General features: G+C 39.8%; 1 protein-coding gene across 1 annotated transcript in view; it reads right to left on the reverse strand.

Moving 5' to 3' along the window:
- The window catches only part of LOC128379733 (voltage-dependent T-type calcium channel subunit alpha-1I-like), a 229896-nt gene that overhangs the window by 26854 nt on the left and 181523 nt on the right, over positions 1-21519 (reverse strand). The window contains 6 exon segments of the mRNA XM_053339364.1: positions 1963-2412; positions 4515-4636; positions 4937-5015; positions 13155-13225; positions 16413-16546; positions 19982-20091. Coding sequence (XP_053195339.1) covers positions 1963-2412; positions 4515-4636; positions 4937-5015; positions 13155-13225; positions 16413-16546; positions 19982-20091 — 966 coding nt within the window.

The following is a 21519-nucleotide window of genomic DNA, read 5'->3' on the forward strand; positions in this document are numbered from 1 at the left end:
TTTGTATTTTTGTAACAACTATTAATAGAGGTTTGGTAGGTTTCCTTTTTTGTTTTAGGAGTCCTATTTTGGTGCTATGTCTTTGTTTATTTGAGCAGCATCAACTGGCCTTTGTTTCATTCCTGTAATCCTTGGTTAATAAATCATTTTGTTTAAACCTTAACATCTGATTTTTATGTTACATATTTCCTTTAACGAGCTGGGTTGTAACAGTTGTTCACTCCATAAAAAAAGATCTGAAAATTGTGAAGAAAGCATCAGAAATCAGAAGTTCTGGATTTTATTTTTTCAACCAAAAGTGCAACACCCAAAGATGTTTTATTTACATGGATAATATGTGGATTGATACACAGCAACCGATTAGTATTTGGCATTTTTACTTGATAAATAATTTTAGAATATAACAGATTGTCAAAATGATGTTTGGTTAATTGACTAATGGGTTAATTAACTAAATGTTCCTGTAGTCATTACCTTGGCTCAGACTGTAAAAAGCTCTCTGTGACAAGCACTGAAGTGACACTACACTATATCTCATATAATGCATCAGTGCAGTCAGTGATTAGATCAGTGATCTTGTGATTATATTGTTGAATGAGATATTCAATGACTGATGACTCATCCACCTGGCACTGCTGCTATCTGAATACTGAAAGGATGTAAAGCTACAGGGAGTATGCAGTTAGAAGATCTGCAGTTTCCGAACCTCTCGGCTCATCACTCATGGATCCGCAGAATGAGTTTTTGGTGACAAGTGGCCATGATGTGGGAAGTCCAACAGATGTTTTAGTACACAGTGTTTGGTAGATATTTGCGTTTGTCTGTTAATGTTTTCATTCAAATGGTTTTATATTGAAGAAGCCAAAATGCTGTCAAAGTCTGAATATCGTTACTAGCTAACAGATGTTTGTATTTGAACAGATGTCAGTTATTAGTCCAGTAAAGATTCAGTGATGGGCAGTTGGGAGATGGGCAATAATCAAACTTCCAGGTTAAAACTAGGCTGAACTGGTTTGAGTTGACTTTACACCTAATTGTCAAAATAATTTAACTCTACTTAATTAGCCCCGTTTCCATCAAGGAAGTTCTGGGAGATTGTCCTTCGGGGGAGGTTCCTGTTATGGAGACACGCGCCAACGGTCAAGGCCCTATAAACTTACCCTGAAGTTCCTGCAGCTGGGCTATTGTAAATAATTTGACTGTGTTTCAGTGTGAAGTATATGTCTAAACACATAGTCATACAGTCAATAAGCAGTTATTAGTAATATACAGTAGATCGAAAAACACCAAAATAAACTTTACTTTTAATCTGAATGTAGTAAAGTTTTAACCAAGACATCTATTAATCTTTTGACCAGCAATTCAACAAATGATCAAGTGCTTGGTGAGACATTATGAAATTATTTACATAACCATATTAAAAAATATTTATTGTAACTGTTTACTGACTTACTAAAATACATTATCATTACCTCTGTGGTCTAACAAAAGTGTTGAAACCATTATTTTTCTTAAGAAAGCTGTAACCAATTAAGCTCAATACTACAGTAATACTACACTGATACTGCAGTAATACTACACTGATAGTACAGTAATACTACACTGATACTGCAGTAATACTACACTGATAGTACATAAATACTACACTGATAGTACAGTAATACTACACTGATCCTGCAGTAATACTACACTGATCCTGCAGTAATACTACACTGATCCTGCAGTAATACTACCATTTTTTCCCCCTATAAATACCAATTAAGCTAAATGTTTCCCCCTGCATGAGTTAAGGGGTCTAAATAAAACATCTTGGGTTTTACAGAATAAATATTTGCATGTTACTGAATGACATGCAGAAACTATCCTGAAAAGCTCTGTACAACCAAACTCTCATCTGCCTGTCTGGTTGGCTCTATCAGCAGTATCGTAATTACCCTCTTGAACGTCTCAGAGTCCTCTTACCTGAGCAGGAGAGTAGAGCCGACATCGATGATGATGCGTGTGGCCCTCATGAGCTCCACCACCACCTCCTCCTCCTCCATCTCTCAGCGGTGCAATCACCCCACCGCTTGGACCCCCGACTGTCCCCGCTGTAATTGCACCAGGCGCTCCACCGCCCACGCCGGCCCCACTCGCAGCGCCACCCGTCGCCCCAGCAATGGCTCCGATACCCCCCATCATGCAGCAGAGGCCTCCCTGAGCCAGCTCCAACTCAATCTCCGCGTCCATCTCCGCGTCCTCTTGCGCCTCCTTGTTGGAATCGTCCAGATGCTTCATGAGCACGGCCACCACCACGTTTATGAGGACAAACTGAGCTGTGAGCACGAAGGACACGAAATACATCGGGGAGATGAACTGCAGCCCAGGGTGGCAGCCATAATCACCGCCTGGGGGGCAATCTCGAAGGGTGTCCTGGTGGGTGGTGGGAGTTGGGGGAGAATTTTAGGGGTTAATGGAGAAGAAAAGGAAGGGTCAGATAGAAATCAAGATAATCCAGGAGCAGAGGATGAGTGGGGAGGGAGGGAGGAAGAGGGGGCAAAAATGGAAGAGCAGTGAGAATTGAAAGAGATGGAGGTAAAGAGGAAACATCAGGGAAGAGTGGAGGGGAGGACAAGGTGAAGATCAGCCAGATAAAGAAAAAAATATGGAAAGATAATTGAGGACAGGGCAATAACTAACATTTTTATCACCATGGAAATGACTCGATTTATCATTTGGAAATTGAAAATATCAAAAATAGAGAAGAACTAAATAGATAATATCCCAATATTGAAGATAAAGAAAAGTGTATGGAAAGATAATTGAGGACAGGGCAGTAACTAACAATAATTTTTATCACCATGCAAATGACTCGATAAATCAATTAGTCATTTGGAAGTAAAATATGTAAAATACAGAGCAACTGAATAGAAATATCCCAATATTGAAGATAACATCTCAACTTGTTTTATCCGACCAACACTCACATACTCAGTTTAGAGAAAAGCAGCAAATCCTCAAAGATGACCATTTGACACTTTTGCTTCATATGTGACATAAACAATAGATGGTCAAACTTTTGAAGAATGGATTTTCCATCATTACGACTCTGGTGTTGGTTTCACATGAAGCTCATTTTCAGGAAACACTCATAAAATATGATTTATTCAGAGTGCAACTGAAGAAATGTGTACTGTCTCCACAGAGTGTAGCCGTAGAGCACAGAGTCAACTGTCACAGTCCAGCTTGTTGAAATCTAGAGGACTGTTAAAATCTGCTCTCTGTCTTCCTCTCATCCACAGTCAGCCACTCTTTCTAAGAGGCTAATCAGCACTGATTAAATACCTCTCGGATATGTGATAAAAGTTTTGAAAGATCAAGGTACTTGGGTGTGATTGGAGAATTAGTGTTGATTGAGATGACACATGAGATAGATAGTTGGAGAGGGTGAATCAAATCTTTATTCATCCTTGGAAGACATGCTTAGTGCCCTTTTTCTTTTTTTTTCACATCATCTTTGCTAAAAGACACGGTTCATTATACTCACCCATTCCTGCTACCTAGATATGGTCCGGTACAAGGAATTGAACTCAATACCTTCAATTACATTTCTGCTTCTGGGTTTCTGTCTGTGCTGAGAAGCTTGTTTCGTATCTGTAGACTTTAAAGCACTAGCTGCTTCAGACTGCTCTTTTTCTGATTGGCCATCATCTCAGAGAATCTGTGCTGTCTCTACTGCTGGAGATGAGGTAATGAGGGAAGAGGAAAGTGATTATTATAGCCAATTATATAGCCCAATGCCTATGAATACAAGGCAAGAATAGGTCAAAACGTAGAATATGGCTGGATCTTGTATGTAATGCTAGAGGGCTTTTAATTTGAAATGATAGATATAGAGAGGGGCGACGTGGTAAATAAGACCCCAGGAAGTGTGATGGGCTTTAACTGAAACCAGATTGACACAAGGCCTTTCTCAAGACCAAGTACGCCAAGTGAAGTTCGATTTGGGAGTACAAACACCCGACGATGGCAACATTTATCTTCCAAAAGGAATTATATCATACCAAAATGCCCACAGAGACATTGGAGCCAGTAGTAAATTACCAAAGATCACTTCATCAGATCATATTCTTCTAGGGATGATGACATGAGGACTGGCCGATAATCTCTGGAGTCGGGCTGCTAGTAGCTTAGATGACGCTGCTGTCACCTGGCCAGTGGCTCCGGCTCCTCACAACTCCAAAAAACAATGGAGCAAATTTCTAAAGAGGCGTTATTTGGATAAACTGACCACATATCTTTTAGCCTGGCTCAAAATCTCCGCCATTGCTGCCAGCTGGTGTGAAATGCATTCTTAGATACTTGGCTGTCTCAAGCTTTTGGCCGACCGACCGTGGTGTAACTTCCACATTTGCATTTATAGATCAGACCCCCGCTGTTGCAATCCAGCCAAAAAGAGATAAAATGGGATATAAATATACAAAAGTGAATTCTCGCTGTCAAACTCCATCTGATGCACCTGAAAACTGAGGTACCTTCATGATGCCATTCCAGTTGTCACCCGTTGAAACCTGGAAGAGGGTAAGGAAGGCCATCCCGAAGTTTTCAAAGGTGGCATGGCGGCTCATTCCTTCACAGGGGTAGTCAGCGTTGCACACTGAGAGGAGGAAAGATTAAAGAAGAATGAGGAGGGGGGGGGGGGGGCGGGGGGGCATTACATGTTCATTCATTGGCTACCTAGTTTCACATTCACTTGACTCAAAGTTTCCCTTTTGCTCATCTTCACCTACAGCAGGATACAATTATCTTGAAGCCAACATGGTGTGATAACTGGTGATGGTGCTAAAATAAGCTATAATTTGACCAGGAATATGCCATATCTTTTTGGGCAGTTATTAAAACTTTTTTTTTTTTTATCACTGGGAGTAACAGTGAGTTTATGACTGAGCTTACTCACCCAGCTCTCCAAACAGCTCCACTCCAAGCGCAGCATAGATAAAGAACAGCAACATGAAGAGCAGGCCAAGGTTTCCCACCTGTCACACAAAGACCAGATAACAAGCTATATTAACACAGCTAACTTACACCTTCTTTAAATGTATTAGGTGGAGTGTATTTCTATGGTTTGGCATGGTGGGTCAGATTTGGTGAACACTGATAAGTGGTCAGATCGTTCCTACTGCTGTGCCGACTGTAAGTTGCATTGAAGTGTGAGTTAAGTTGTACAAAGTGGATTTTTGTGCAATTACATCATATCACAAACTGGTTCAACTAACATGTTTAAAGTCTGTGTAAAGTAAGAATAAATGTGTTCTGAGTTTGACATACCACAGAAAAGTGTGTTGTTAACCACCCTGCCAAATTTGAATGATTAAAAAAATCGCCAAATATATGAAATTAGGCTTCAAAGTTGTGTAAAAATCAGCCCTCTTTCTCTGCTCCCAAACGCTGTGGGCGTGGCCTCCGAGTTCACTGAAACCCCACCCCCTACCAAGTGTCACCTGTCAATCAAAGTCATCACCTCTACCAGAAATATGGACATTATGAGTGAGAGCTTTCTGATGCTAACTCAGTTGCTAGCTCGGCGGCTAACTGTAGACTGTAGTAGTAGTAGTGTGCGCTGAATGTATTTATACCTCTACAGCAGCAGGGGCGGGTTTATGCCATTTTCAGATCCACCCACTAAATCCTGCACACAGAAATCTTGAAACACAGTTTGTGAAGCCTAGCTCCACCTAGCTCATATCTAAATGGTTGAAATGCTTTTTACACCACTTTAAGAAATAAATTCATGACCTATTTAAAGTTTTTAGAATAAAATGTCTGAATTCACTTTATACAGTCTTTAAATCAATAAAATCACCAATATCTTTTTAAACATTCTGTATTTTGGTTAAGTTTTCGTACTGAAACATACACCAAAAATAAAACGATCCAGTATTTCCGTCATAGATTTGGTAATAGCATCTTTTGAGACATGAGGCAGGTTTCACGCTACTATCAATGTTGTGGTTAAAAAATTCATGACTGTGTCACATCACCTACAAATAGAAATGTGTTCCCAAAACATCTGGGTGGACAATATTTTGAAACTCTTCGCTTTTCATGAAATATGAAAAGATGCTTTTTTGTGAATGATACTCATGCATTTTTGAAATAGTGCATTAGGTTTTGAAATGGTATTTTAGCACTAAAGGTCATAGAAAAAAAACCCCTGCAGCTCCAGGATCCTGCATATTCTTCTGATGAAAAATGGTTGAAAACAGCAAAACAGGAGGTGAACACAGTTTAAAGAAACCACAACAAAAATCCCTCCTGCCTGAAATAAAGGATGACAGTTTAGAGGATTTCTTTTTTTACTTGCTGACTCCTGATCAGGCGGATATCTATCTATGTGGAGAGACTCCGAGCGCTCACAGATAGTAATATGCAATGCAAATGAGTAAAGGGTCCCCCGAGGTGCAATAGCAGGCACCAAGCAGAACACCATTAGCCAGAGAAACCTCACAGGGAAGGCATTGGGTGCTTTCGAATTTCATTAGGTAGGCAAATAAAATGAGAGAGTGGGGAAAGAAAGAAGAATAAGACATATACCTTCTTTTTTATTGAAATAATGAACAGGAGAGAAACAGGAAAATATTTGAGAGGTAAGGCAAAGCCCGAGGATATAGCTTTTCTTTCTCTCAGCACAGTTATGCATGCTGATGTTTCCTGGTGGATATTAAAAGCCGCAGCTTGGCCTGAAGCGGTTTGCAGCATGTAACTTAAGCCCACCTGATATCTTTAGATCCATCGGGTAAAAGAAGGTAAGTACACCACATGGATGCTATGGAAACATTACAGTTGGCAACTAGGCAACAGAAGCAGATGTTTTTATAGAAAGGGTTAGTGTTTATTATACAATTGGTCTCCATAGTGAATGAAGTACATATTCACTGTATTTCTACTACTGAAACCTTGACTCTTTCCTCTGTGTCATGGTCGGACACGCTTTTTTATTACATTTGTGCAAGAATTTTGGTACATACTGTAAAATATGACACAAGTCACACTGACACAAGGTCATTTCACCCAGCTCAAAACCTGGTGGGACAATAGAACCTTTAGGGAGGAGCATTAAAATGTTTTTTAAAGAAAGTGGGATTGTGACTTTTTCCCCAGACGGAGAACAATAGGAGCTAGGTACGCTATGTATTTCCATTTTGTGGATAAAGAGGACGAGTGCTCAGACAAACACTCTACAACATCAAATGTTATTCGTAGAAAAGGTTCAGGTGACCGTGGTTAATAAAGATCCCAAAAGGCAAATTCTTTATATGCATAATTCATTTACTCTCAACCCTCCTGTTGTCCTCGAGTCAAGGAAGGAAGGGAGGAAGAAGGAAGGAAAGGAGGAAGAAGGAAGGAAAGGAGGAAGGAAGAAGGAAGGGAAGGGAAGGAGGGAGGGAGGAAGGATGGAAGGGAGGAAGAAGGAAGGAAAGGAGGGAGGAAGAAGGAAGGAAGGAAGGAAGGAAGGGAGGGAGGAAGAAGGAAGGAAAGGAGGGAAGGAGGAAGGGAGGAAGAAGGAAGGAAGGGAGGGAGGGAGGATGGAAGGGAGGACGAAGGAAGGAAATAAAGGAAGGAGGGAGAGAGGGAGGACAGAAGGAAGGAAGGAAAGAGAGAGGAAGGAAGGAAGGAAGGGAAGAGAAGGAGGGAGGAAGGAAAGAAGGAAGGAACATACAGAGTCAATTTGACCCAGGAGGACGACACGAAGGTTAAAGGGCAATGCCACTATTTTTCCAAATTATAACAGATTCATACGCGTGTATAGCACATCCTTACCGATACTTCCAAACATGGGATGCTCCTGTTACAGTCACACATGTCCTACTGTAAAAGGGTCACAACTTTATTTTGAAAATTCCTGCCTCTAGATGATGCTATGGAGGCGACAGACAGAGAGGCATTGCAGGTGCTGGTTCAATGTTGTGTTGGTTCTCATTAATTTAGGTGATAAGAGAGTCACTTCTGGCTATTTTCAATTAAACTCACTCAATATTTTGGTATAAGCTACACTGACAACTTCTTTAGTATTCTCAGTGGAAAAAAAAACAAGTCTATATTTTATATTTGGCATGGCAACTGCTACAACTGTTGGGGAGGTCAACAAATGAAATATACAGTACCTAGTTTTGGCAATTTCAATTCAGTCGAAGAAGGGCCACAAATATCAGCTTTTCTGACCTTTAAGAGATGCCTGCAAACTACTTTGGAGAAGCAAACAGTTTTTTGTTATTTTTCCACACATTATATGTATTGTTGGAAAAAGCCAAAAAACCAACAAGAATCTTTATTTATGTTAACGACTCATAGAAAAAGAAAATAAGTTAAGTCTGTAGAATTTAATAGCATCTAGTGGAACAGACTTGGCAGAAATGGAATATAATAGGCTACTCATAAGTTGGTCTAAACAGTGTATAATTACCTTAAAATAACAAAAGTTGTGTTTTTGTTACCTTAGACTGAGCCCTTTATATCTACATAGAGAGTGGGTCCTCTTCCACGGAGACCGCCATGTTGCACCGTCATGTTTCTACAGTAGCCCACAATGGACAAACCGAACACTGGCTATTGAGAGGGCCTTTTTGTGGCTCCTGTATCTGAAACTTTACCACTGGATGCCACTAAATCCTACACACTGCACCTTTAAATAGATATTCCATCATACACATTTACATATTAGACATTTAGCTCATGTTGTAATTCAGAGCAGTACGTATCCTACCAAAATAAAATTGAGTTACAGAACCATGAACAGATCTAAAACTTACATTTTTCATTCGGGAAGGAAACATTATATCTGTGTGGATCACTGGTTTGAATTGATGCTCTAATACAAATATGTGAAGAAGAAAAAACAAAAGACAAAAAATAGTTTTCAATAACAATAAACACAGGCGTCACAGGGGAAATACCAATTTCAGCCAGATGGTTACTGGACTTTTTTTTTCTTCTTCTTTTTAGAGCGCAGCTGGTAAATTACAGTCTTCTTTAACATCACTATTCATTTCAGTCTATTTTGTGGCGGCACTTGAGAAAAAAAAAAATCAGTCATGATATAAAAAGTGTTTATATTTATATCCATGTTCAAAATTCCTCTCTAATTGGATGAAAAAATCACTACCCCATGCAAACTGCTATTTGCTGGTGTGTGTTTTTGTTGTGGTCTAAGCTGTTGCCGCAGAAACCAGGTAAACAAACTAATGAAATGTGTCCAAATGACAGAGTAAGGACTACAAAGAGAATAAGTTAAAGTAGATGGAAAAAAGGACTATTGATATGTGGAAGCTGAGAGAGATTTCCATGACTGTCCTTTTACCTGAGTGTGTGAGCCAGTGTTTGTTTGTGTTAACCCTCCTGTGTCCTCAGGTCAAGGAAGGACAGAAGGGAGGGATGAGAAAGGGAGGAAGGGAGGAAAGAAGGAAGGAAGGAAGGAAGGAGGGAAGGAAAGGAGTAAGGAGGGAAGGAGGGAGGGAGCAAGGAAGGAAGGAAGGAAGGAAATGAGGAAGGAGGGAGAGAAGGAGGGAGGAAGGAAGGAAGGAAAGAAGGAAGGAAGGATGGAAGGAAATGAGGAAAGAAGTATGGAAGGAGGAAGAGGGGGCAGGAGGGGAAGAACAAAGGAAAAATTAAAGAAAGAGAGAGGAAGGAAGGAAGGAAGGAAGGAAGGAAGGAAGGAAGGGTCAAAAAGAGATGGGGTCCCGGGAGGACGACAAGAGGGTTAATGTGTGTATATATATATATATATATATATATATATATATATATATATATGTTTGTATATATATGTGTATATATGTCTAGAGGGCTCAGTCGGAGCATCGACGAGGCTGCAGAACAGAAAGACTGAATCCATTACAATTAATAAAGAGCTGCTTTGAGAAGATCTACCAGCACAAATCATTACTGTCCAGGGCTGTACGCTTACTTTTTCAAGTGGTAGCACTGGTGCTAGCAAGTTAAAAATTTTAGTAGCACAAAGAAAAATTCAGTAGCACACCCGGGTGGACCGTTAAGATGTTTATTGTTGTTATTTGATATCAGAAATGATTTGTTAAAAAGCAATAAGAACAGGTTCTTTAACAGTACAATCACCATGGATTTTTAAGGCTTTTAAACCCCTCAGTACACACCTTATACACTTTTATCAGTCAGGTATTAACATTTTCTCACAGTTTCTCTTGTTAAAACACTCAAATATATATATATATATTTGTATATACTACAGTGTATACAAATATACAGTAAACGATGCAATTCATCATATAAATGATTATGATGGCTTTTAGAAATAACGAATTCACTTTTAACGATCAACCTACGAGGTTGGACACATTAGAAATTATTAATAGTGACTCGCGCTTATCTCACATTTCCTCTCAATGCGCCTCTGTGTCCTGGCGCTGCTCCGCTGGAGCGTCTTTTTCCGCTAAAAAAATTACATTAAAAAAATGACACAAAAATGACCGCGGAAGGTGAACTGCGTTATAGCGAGGGACCACTGTATGTAGTTCTTAAATATTTGAAATGACATGCACAGTATACACTTAGAACTACAACTCCCATTGAGCAGTTCTACCAACACAAATACTACTTTTTTTATACTACAGTACTTTTCTCAGTGCATGATGCCTGCCTGCGCAGCTCATTCGCACATGTGCGAGTGTTTACATATTTCTCTTCGCACAGGATGATTTTTATTCGCAAATGCGACGAAAACTGTCGCACTGTACAGCCCTGCTGTCCTTTTTTCTGGTTTCCTTACATTCCTCACAAAAAGAGCTTCATAATACTCGGAAAAGCCGAACAGAGGCAGAACTTCAATATATCCTTCTTAAGCAGCAGCAGACATATTAAACACATCCAAGACGATCAAAGTCAGTGTTATGAGAAGCATCTGTTATATTTACTTTATGTGCATGGCGTTATGCTATATCTTTAAATCTGGTTTCTTTCTCTGGTAATATAGATGAAACAGATGGAATTCATTACATGAGACAGTTATAGCTTTAGTGCTATTGGCAGCTTGACAAGGTTTATTATCACATCAAACAGACATGTTATAAAATCCTATACTTTAACATAATGTTTGATTTTCAGGCTTTTATTTTAGAAACTATTTGACTTCAGATCTTTCTATACTGCACCCACTGGACGGGTTCTGATGTCAGACACTGTATATCGCAGTTCTTGCTTATTTTTGGGATTACTCAATGTAGGGTTAGGGTTAGGGTTGCCAACTTACTACTAGATACGGACATGTTTTTGATGCACATGTTCATAATAATAAAATTATAATTCAAAGAAATTAGGCAGAACAGTCAGATATCCAATGTCAGCTGACCTGAACTTTTAAAAGTTGTAAAGAATGGATTATTACATGAGCTACTTCTTTAATGTCTTCATCCATAACACAAAGTTGAAAGCACCACCACACCAAACACAGGTAATACATCACCATTTGCATATAACTGGCAGAAAGTAAGTCATCTCTGGCACGCTGTACTGAGCAGACATATTACAGAACATCCAATGTGTTTAGTTTGACCATTTGTCAAGCCAACTAGGCCAAAAGTGCTGCTTCGGGCGGAGAAAACACAACAAATGAATAAGTGAACTGATTGAGGAAGACGGAGTGAAGCTCAGACAAAGCAACAAGTCATAGGAACCGATTGATGGAAAGAAGTCATGACTGTACTGTGATTTCCTTCAACCACAACAAATCCATAAAGTAATGTTTTCCCATTTAAGACAACTTCAACAGTCATGACAAGGTGGGCCGTTATGAGATTCTGGCGGTATGATAACCATAAGCAAAAATATCACGGTTTTGCGGTATTGCAATTACAACTCTAAAATGTTTCTAAAAGGAAGAAAAATAAAGACAGACATGTTAATTTAACCTGAATATACACTGTACTTCCTCCCTCCCTTCTCTCCTAAATACCTTCCTCTTTTCATCCTTACTCCCTTCCTCCCTCCCTCCCTTCCTTCCTCCCTCCCTCCCTTCCTTCCTTCCATCCTCCTTCTCTCCCTCCCTCCCTTTTCTCCTTAATTCCTTCCTCTTTTCATCCTTACTCCCTCCCTCCCTCCCTCCCTTCCTTCCTTCCATCCTCCTTCCCTTCCTCCCTTCTCTCCTAAATTCCTTCCTCTTTTCATCCTTACTCCTTTCTTTCCTTCCTTCCTTTCTTCCTCCTTTCCTTCTCTCCTTACTTCCTTCCTCTTTTCCTCCTTAAGTTCTTCCTTGACCTGAGGACAACAGGAGGGTTAACCTGAATATACACTGTAATGACAGTGTGAGGGGTCGTGATACTCTACGCTGCAACTGCACCACCTGAGGGATTTCTGACCAGCACTTTCTGTCTTTGACCAGACAGAAAACAGCTCATACCTTAGGAACAGTATGATAGAAAATTTGGCTTTTTCAAATCACAGTATACCTTGAACACGGTTATCATCCCATGCCTAGACTGTACTGTGATTTCCTCCAACTACAACAAATCCATAAAGTAATATTATTTTCCTCATTCAAGACAACTTCAAAAGTCATGACAACTTTGGTTACCACTACAGTAAAATCCATCTTTAATTAAACAGTAAGGGCCATTGAATTAAACTAACATGGACAACAGAAGACACTTTGTCTTTTTCACATAGTGCCCTATTCATAACACTCTCTGACAATTAGTTAATTCACAAGAGAGCTGTTAAGTTTTCTGCAGTGTTCAGGTTGAATATGGCATTCAGAATCCACCGTAGGCAAATTCCAGGACAAAGTCAAACTTAAAGTTTCTGAAAAGGAGGATTTTGTGAACCATGGGAGCAGAACTTTTTGGCTGCACTTGTCTCATTAACAGAAGAGGAAATTTAACATCTTAAATTAACGCCACAAAGGCCTTTTACTTTTCCTTGAATAAATGAACGGTGGAAAGTTTAGTAAGGTGTTCTATTCTATATAAGGGGGCAAAAAAATGTAGTTATAACCAAAGCTTCCTGAAAGTCATAATTCTCAGAGAGCTTCTATCGACCCTGCTCGTTTATCATTCCACAAATGTTAATTAACTCCTGGGTGTCCTTGTGATAAGCCGAGGGAGTATATCAGTGTGTGTGTGTGTGTGTGTGTGTATATTCACACATACCTGAGGCAGAGCTTGGACCACTGTATCTAGCAGAGCTCTCATCCCGGTTGCCATTTTCAGCAACTTCAACACTGCAGAGAGAAAATCACAGGATGAGACAACTGTAGAATCCACACAAACTGTTTGTTAGTATATGTATGTGTGTGTGTGTGTGTGTGTGTGTGTGTGTGTGTGCGCACTACATCTGATCTGACATGTGTGTTTTGACAGCAAACAACGGAGCGAGAGAAAGTGAGACAAAGGACAGGAAAGACAAAAGACACCGCTGGAGATAGAGGGCAACGATCAAGATAGATAAGAGGTAGGCAGAGAAAAGAGGAGGAGAGAGATAACAAACGATCAATAAGATGGAATAGCTCCCCGACTATCCATTAGAGACTGTACACGATTCCCAGTGGCCCAATTTCTGGAGGAAGATGGCTGATGATGCAGCCGGTAGCAGAGAAGAGAAACTACAACCATATTCCAATCGGGAATGGCAACGAGCGTTCAGACAATAAAGCCTCAGGGGATGGTCGATGGCGTTAGAGAGTGTGTGTGTGTGTGTGTGTGTGTGTGTGTGTGTGTGTGTGTGTGTCAAATATATTACCGTCACCCTATAAATGAGATGAAGACAGGGCTGTCAAGCTGGACTTTACATTTCACCTCCCTCGTTTCATCCCTACACTTGTCAATATCACATATTTCATCCAACTGGACATGAGATTTTATTGCATTCAACCTCCACTGTTATATAATTGAATTATTTGAGCAGCACATGCCACATTTATTGAGTTTGTGGTAGAGTGAAAGGGAGAATGTGATGTGACAGTAGTGCATGGTTAGTGTGAATCTAAATCATTAGACAGAACTGTATAGCCTGTATATCCTTTTTCCTCCAAAACCCTAGATAATGGCATCAGCTGGAATCAGGCAGAGCCATTTCTGTGGTGTTTCTCTCATTAGACTAGTACTTAATGTGATTGCAGTTACTTGACTATTCTCTTGGTGAAGTTAAAGTCTGTGTAAAGTAAGAATAAATATGTGTTCTGAGTTTGACATACCACAGAAATGTGTGTTGTTAACCACCCTGCCAAATTTGAATGATTCAAAAAATCGCCAAATATATGAAATTAGGCTGCAAAGTTGTGTAAAAATCAGCCTCTTTCTCTGCTCCCAAACGCTGTGGGACTGCCCGCTGAGTTCACTGAAACCCCGCCCCCTACCAAGTGTCACCTGTCAATCAAAGTCACCACCCCTACCAGAAACATGGACGCTACGTCTGAGAGCTTTCTGCTGATAACTCAGCGGCTAGCTAGGCGGCTAACTCGGTGACTAGCTCATCAGCTAGCTTGGCTGCTAACTCGGTGACTAGCTTGTCCGTCGTATTTTGACCAAGGACCTGGTTTCAGTTTTGATGCGGTTGATTGGATAAGCACTGTTTGGGGTGGGTGGGGGGTTGGCGTTGATCAATTGTTGCTGCTGGAAACATTAACTATGACCTGCCTCAATTGGCTAGTTTTCAGTAGCATTGCTAGGTTGTGTAGTTGTATTGTAAAAAGGTTTAAAGAGTGCGCAGCAAAAAGAAAAATACATTCAAATGTAGATTAAATGAGTATTGCATATGTTTTGTAGTTACTCCACGTAGCTAATATCTAGTAGAATAAATGTCTTGTGCATTGTCCCTATTTAATAAATAATGAAATTAAAAGTAGCACAATGAATGTAAATGCAACAGTTGTGGCTCATTACTTAAATTAGCTGAATCTTTCCAATTATTCAGTCGACTTTTAAATTTCAGCCACGTCAAAGCAGCGGATGATTGTGAGACATTTTTAATATTCTTTCCAACAGTCACAGAAGTTAGTTAACATTCAGGCAGAGTAATAAACATTTTATGACAGGAAAAGAAAAACTGAATGCCAACAGTAACCCTAATCATCAAATACCCAACTTGCTTGTTAATTACCACCGGCTGCTGTTTAATTAGCATATTACCCAGGGGTCCACTCAGTGGTCCCTGGGCAGTATTATGGAGGGCAGAAGGTGAGAGTAAGAGCGTGAGGATTAAGTGAGATTGATGTAATTAGCCTTTATCCTCCTTGGTGTAAAGTTAAGAGGAATTGGTAGAGTCCAGAGGGGCAGTCCTATAATTTCATTTGAATACTAAGAACAAAGGTGTCAAATTAGAGTCATATTAAAGATAAAAGAGAGTGGAGGATTTAAATGGATTATTAGTTTTATCTTTATTCAGGAAGAATAGAGACAATTGTAAATGACAAGTATATCCAATGGATATAAGAGATAGGTGTAAGTTGAATTGTATTTATTTGTATAAACCCCTTGAGATACAGAAACCATGACGACATCAGGACAATACAACCATAAAAAGGCCACAATGGTGTATATAAATGTATATTTAGCCTGGTCTCTTTCCTAGAGTTTACTGAAATTAGCTCTCAAAATGCAAATACCTTTTCCATGCAAGTAGAAAGTAGGAAGTGATAGACATCTAGAAATATAAATAGTTTAACAAAGAATTGAGTTGATGTGGAGTGACAGATGTTTTTTGCCTTTAGAGAAATGGTTGAATTAAAAGGAAAAAAAGTCTGAGGCCTCTTGCTTGAAAGTACAGCAAAACCTACAAAAACATGTGTAGCATACGGAAAAAATAAATACATGTCTTATTAGCAAAGTAGAACAACTGCAAGTAATTAGTGAGAAATAAGATGGTGAGTATGACACGATTGTTAGTTTACTGCTGGGAACTTATCAAAACATGGAGGAAATGTTGAGGTTGGTTAACAGCAGAAATAATCGATAACAAATTCTTACTAAAAACTAATAATATGAAGCAGGTAAAATTATAAATAAACATGTGTCTCTAATAGAAGCCTGTTTCATATACAGGCCTATATTCAAAACAGGTATATAACATGATAACTATAGATATACATGGAGGAAATGTTGAGGTTGCATTAACATCAGAAATAATGAACAAATTCTTATTAAAAACTAATAATATACTCGTATGAAACAGGTAAAATTAGAAATAAACACGTGTCTCTAATAGAAGCCTGGTTCATATACAGGCCTGGTTGTTTCTATGGTTGAGGTAAATAAAGGTGGCAGCCACTATTTGAGGATTTACAGCACATATAATCTTGGTTTGACAAGGCTAATTTCAGTATGTGTGTTAGTGTGTGTGTATTAGTGTGTGTGTGTGTGTGTGTGTGTGTGTGTACGTGTGTGTGTGCGTGTGTGTGTGCGTGTGTGTACCTCGTGCTATCCTGAGAACCCTCATGATCCTGATGATGGTAGGGTTGATGGGGAGGGAGGCATTTATCTCGATCTCCTCCAGCGTGATGCCCATCACTGACAGCAGCACAATGGCCAAGTCCAACTGGTTCCACCTATACTCACACACACACACACACACACACACACACACACACACACACACACACACAGGGACACACACACGGACATGGACACACACACAAACTTAATTAATTAATCTACCATAATCTCTAAAATGTGGTCATAAACATGAGAATCAGTATTAATCTTGGGAGTCTTGACTTGGGTTTGTTGCTCAGGAGTTCATGGCTGCACATTTTGAGGGTTATGTTAATTTTCCAATGAATATTAATGTTCTAAATCAACTTTATGCATAATTTGCATGATTCTCCCACAAATGACTTGGCAGAGGAATGGGTAACAGCCCATCACACCTGAAGGCCGGCTGCTGTCATGAATATTTATGTCGAGAGTAGAAAGAACACTGTCAGTACTCCTTGCAAACCTCGCAGCCTTCGGACCGTTACCTCCGCTCCGGGTTTTTTGTTATCTCCTCTCTTGAAGCTGTATTCGGAAATATTTGAACTTTGCTGCCACGAAAGCTGGGCATAGATGAAAATGATGAAAGGCACAAAATCCAAAGCCCAATTTAAGAACACCAAATACAGCTCTTTCTGCTCTATTGTTGCTACTTCAATAACAAGTGGTGTGGGTGTTTTGCAGGTTAAGAGGTTGATTCACTAAAGCAAGCCGAAAAAGATACGACTAAACACAGGACATCATACTCTAATTACTGCTCTGTGTTACAATTACTGCAGGCTTCTTGAACTTCCTGTCAAGCTGCTCCAACTCCTACATTTTTAAGTACACTAACTGATTTCATTTAGCTCTGGGATATACTATGAAAGACTAAAGAGTAAGAAAAAAACTTGTAACCCATGGTCAAACCTTCATCTAAGCTTGGAGGACAGTAGTTTAACCTTCGTGTCGTCTTCCCGGATCAAATTGACCCGTCTGTTTTGACTGTTCCTTCTTTCCTTTCTTCCTTCCCTCCTTCTTTCTTCCTCCCTTCCATTCTTCCTTCCTTCCTTCTTTCGTCCTTTCTTTCTCCCTCCTTTCCTTCCTTCCTTCTTCTTCCCTTCCTTCCTTCTTCCCTCCCTCCCTCCCTCCTTTCCTTCCTTCTTCCTCCTGTCCATCCTTACTTCTTTCCTCCCTCCTTCTTTCTTCCTTCCTTCCTTCCTTCCTTCCTCCCTCCCTCCTTTCCTTCCTTGATTCGAGGACAACAGGAGGGTTAAAGAGCTGTTACACTTCCTTAAACGCATATTCAACTTTTTTTATTTTTTTATTTTCTATATTCTAGTAAAGTTTCTTTTTTTATTTTACTCAGTTTACTGCAGAATTGCTGCCTGGGGTTTGTTCTTCCACAGTTAATGTGTCTCGTCCTAGATAATATCTCAGCTCCAGGCTCGCAGGGTGTAAACACACACAAAACGGGGTCACACTAATAAAGCCAGGACTCCAAAAAAAAAACATACAGTAGTGTTCAAGCAGGAAGCAATGAGGAGGGGAGAAACAGACAGAAAGTAAAATCAAATACAAGGCAAATAAAGAGGTTTCCTGTAAAGAGATAAAAGAGGAAGAGCGCTGAAATAGGTCGGGAGGAATCATTTTGAAAAAGATTGGGGGTTTGGGGGGGGGGGGGGAAATAACCAATAGCAATTTCCTCCGGCACAATACTAAAAATGGATCGGAAGCTGCAATAATAAAAATCTACATTGTGGGGTGTCGCAAATAATATTCACCATCACCATCACAGCTGCTCCACAACAAGCATGTAACATCTGGCTAAAAAAAGATTCCTCTCGCTGGATTGTTAAGGTGTAACACTGCAACTGATATTGAAATGTGTTCAAATTCAAACTTTCTACATAGTAAATAGTATTTTTAAAACCAGCTAATTCAAAATAAAAGTATAAAAGTCATTACCTGTTGAGAGGGTATCATATTTGACCAAAGACAATACTCATATATACACTTTAGACATCATTAGTAGTATCTAAGATCCAAATCATCATCATTTTCTCATCATTTATCTATATATCCATCTATCTAAAGCTAGACACATGGTTTTCTGAAGCTACACATAAACCTCTCTGAGAGTTTAATAAACCTCTCTGAGAGTTTATGTGTAGGGGGGTATTAAAGATAAACACAGGTTGCAGAGGCTTGCAGAACACCTGATGCACACACACCTCCTAAATTACAGACCTCAGCATCAAACAAGCACATACCTCTTTCCCATCGAGCTGGAGCTGGTGCTGGTTCGGAGCCAGAGCCTGACTGAGCACCGGTTCTTTGCTTTTCCACCGCCAAAGCTCCAGCCCGGAGCCTCAGAACAGGAGCCAGAGCAAGCACCAACTCTTTGCTGTTCTAAGGACTGGGGGCGGGGCTAACCTTTATTAGCCGGCTAGCAGGACTAACGTTCATTAGCTGACTAGCGTGGCATTTACAGAGGGTTAAAGATTTGTTGATTAAAAGTACTATTTTTATCAATTTTTTGCCAGAGCTGTCGTCTTCTACTTCTTCTGTTTTTTTTCCTCTTCTTCTTCTTCTTCGTTTCCGGCAGGCTAGATGCCTTGCGCCATTTTGCTGCCTCTCACTGGTGAATCATGGAAGTGCTTCAAAGGCTAGGCTACGTTTTACAGTGACGTAATCGTGGACTTATATTCAAGCCTGAAGTAGCATCAGTTCTATCCGTTATGTCACATTGAAGATTGAATCAGATTTTTCACTCAAACCCCTGTTTTTTGGGATTTCAAAGGGAAACTGAACAATACACCCAGAGCGTCTGTGACTCAAATAATAAGAAAGCTATCAAAACATATCATTTGTGCTCTTTATTTACTGTATTTATTTGAATAACCCCCCTGGCTGCTGTTCATTTCTTTGTAATGTACACTAATAACTGCTTTTGTACTGAATTATTATTGTTAATAAAGTTTTACTGATGGAAAAAAAGTAGTATCAGTTCTACCATGAGCTCCTCTCCATTTTAAGGACGGGGGAAGGAAGCTCATTTCTGCTGCTTGAATTTATGCTCTCGTTCCTTCAGTCACTACTCAGAGCTCATGAGTGAGGGTTTGAATGTAGCTTCAAAACAAGAGCTTTACTTTGAAAATGAGCTCCCTCTTCACTGTGACAGTTCGACACATAGCTGACGCTGCACCGCCCTCGCACCGCTCCTCCTCGCCCTCACTGAAGAACAAGACCCATTCTTGTGTTACATGCTGATTACTCATGTCAAGTTCCAGGATCTTGAGGTATTTAAGTTACCTCTCTATAATGGAAATATAAGAACACCTGCAACTACATTTAGGAACTTGGCACTAACCAAATTATATGTTCAGTGTGCATTTTAGCTCAGTGCAGACACATATAATAGTGAATCTGTTGAGTTTTACAGTAAATAATAACCGAGAAGAGCTTCATATACTTCAATAAAACCATATATGTGTGCTACAACTGGGAGTGTGTCCTCTGTTCTGTACCTGTCCTTAAAGAAGCGCCGAAAGCCAAAGGCCACCAGCTTCAGAGAGGCCTCAATCACAAAGGTGGAGGTGAAGAAGTAGTTGCAGTATTTCAGTGCAGTCTCCAGAGACTGAGATGGAAAAAAGGGGGGAGAAAAGTTAGGACAAACAGAGACAGCAGCAGTAATAGACTCAGTTCATCTCCCCTATCTCTATCTCTTATCATAACTGTTATAAAACAAAGAAACTTCCTCTGTTGTAGTTCATAACGTAACCACTTCTTGGCCTTGTTTTTTATATTTCTCCACAGTATTGTAAACTAACTAAAATAACCTTTGTATGAGCTGAAATAAGTGACGGATGAGAGTTTTCCTTCAATGAATCTGAGTCTGTGTTGATAACGAGAGGAAGAGCATCTTGCCAACAAATTTCTTTTAATAGAAGAGAGCTAAACTGAGACAGATTGCTAAATTATGTCAGACTCTGGGGAGGAAAATATTTATTTTTTTCTTATACACTGGTATTTTTCAATATTCAGTGCATGCAATTAAATCTTATCACAGCTATTACAGCCAGATTGAGCTGCAGACAACAGCCAGTAGTTATTTTTACATTGCAGTTTGTGTTAGTTTTGTTAGTAAATGAGCTTCAGAGATGCTGGTTGACAGATCATATTACTTTTGGACAGCTGGCTGTTTCCTCCTGTTAGCTGCATTTATGCTAAGCTAACCTGGTAACCTCATAGGCTGCGCTCACACTCCAAGCCAAAATCCAATTCTTAGCCCATCTAGATTGGAACCAGATGGCTCTTATAAAGTCTGAACAGTCATAAATCACATGAGATCTGATTTTTGCAAACCAGATTGAAACCACCTTTGGGAGCAAGTTTCAAATCGCATTTGGATAGATGTGTTTGAGTCTGAACAGCTCCAAACACTCATATCGGATTTGACTGTCTGTGACATCTCTCTACGTCTCTATGCTACATCACTCTATGCGACACCAGACCCGCGCTTATTCCAGTTGTTGTTGCTAGGTGATATCACTGGAGGCAAAGGAGGACATCGAAAACATCAGTCCATGGACAGAGGACCAAACCATATTCTTAATCTTTGGGGAGACGGCTCGGTTCAAGAGAAGCTCGAGGGTTTGTTGTTGCTGTCGCAGTCGCAATTATATGACATCACACAATACACTCTAGATGATGCCTTCTGTCTGACAATGTTGCCACGGCAACCTGTCAGATTGGTCATTAATGTGGCCCAGTCTGAACAGAGCCAAATCCAATTTGGACACTTGCTAAAAACAGTGTGGACAGTCAGGCCTAAAAATCAGATTTGAGAAGGAATCAGATTTGAATCAGATTTGCTTGCAGTGTGAACGCAGCCATAGAACTCCTCATTTAACTCTGCAAGGAAGCAAATAAACGTGTTTTCCAAAAAGTCTAAATCTGCAATTTTAGCATTCATACTAAATGTGCCTATTTATCTTAAAAAGTATATTAGGCTATTGGTCTTTAATAAGCATGTGAGAAAAAAACATTCAGATAATGAGATGAA

This window comes from Scomber japonicus, chromosome 2, assembly GCF_027409825.1.
Source record: "Scomber japonicus isolate fScoJap1 chromosome 2, fScoJap1.pri, whole genome shotgun sequence".
Taxonomy (NCBI): Eukaryota; Metazoa; Chordata; class Actinopteri; order Scombriformes; family Scombridae; genus Scomber; species Scomber japonicus.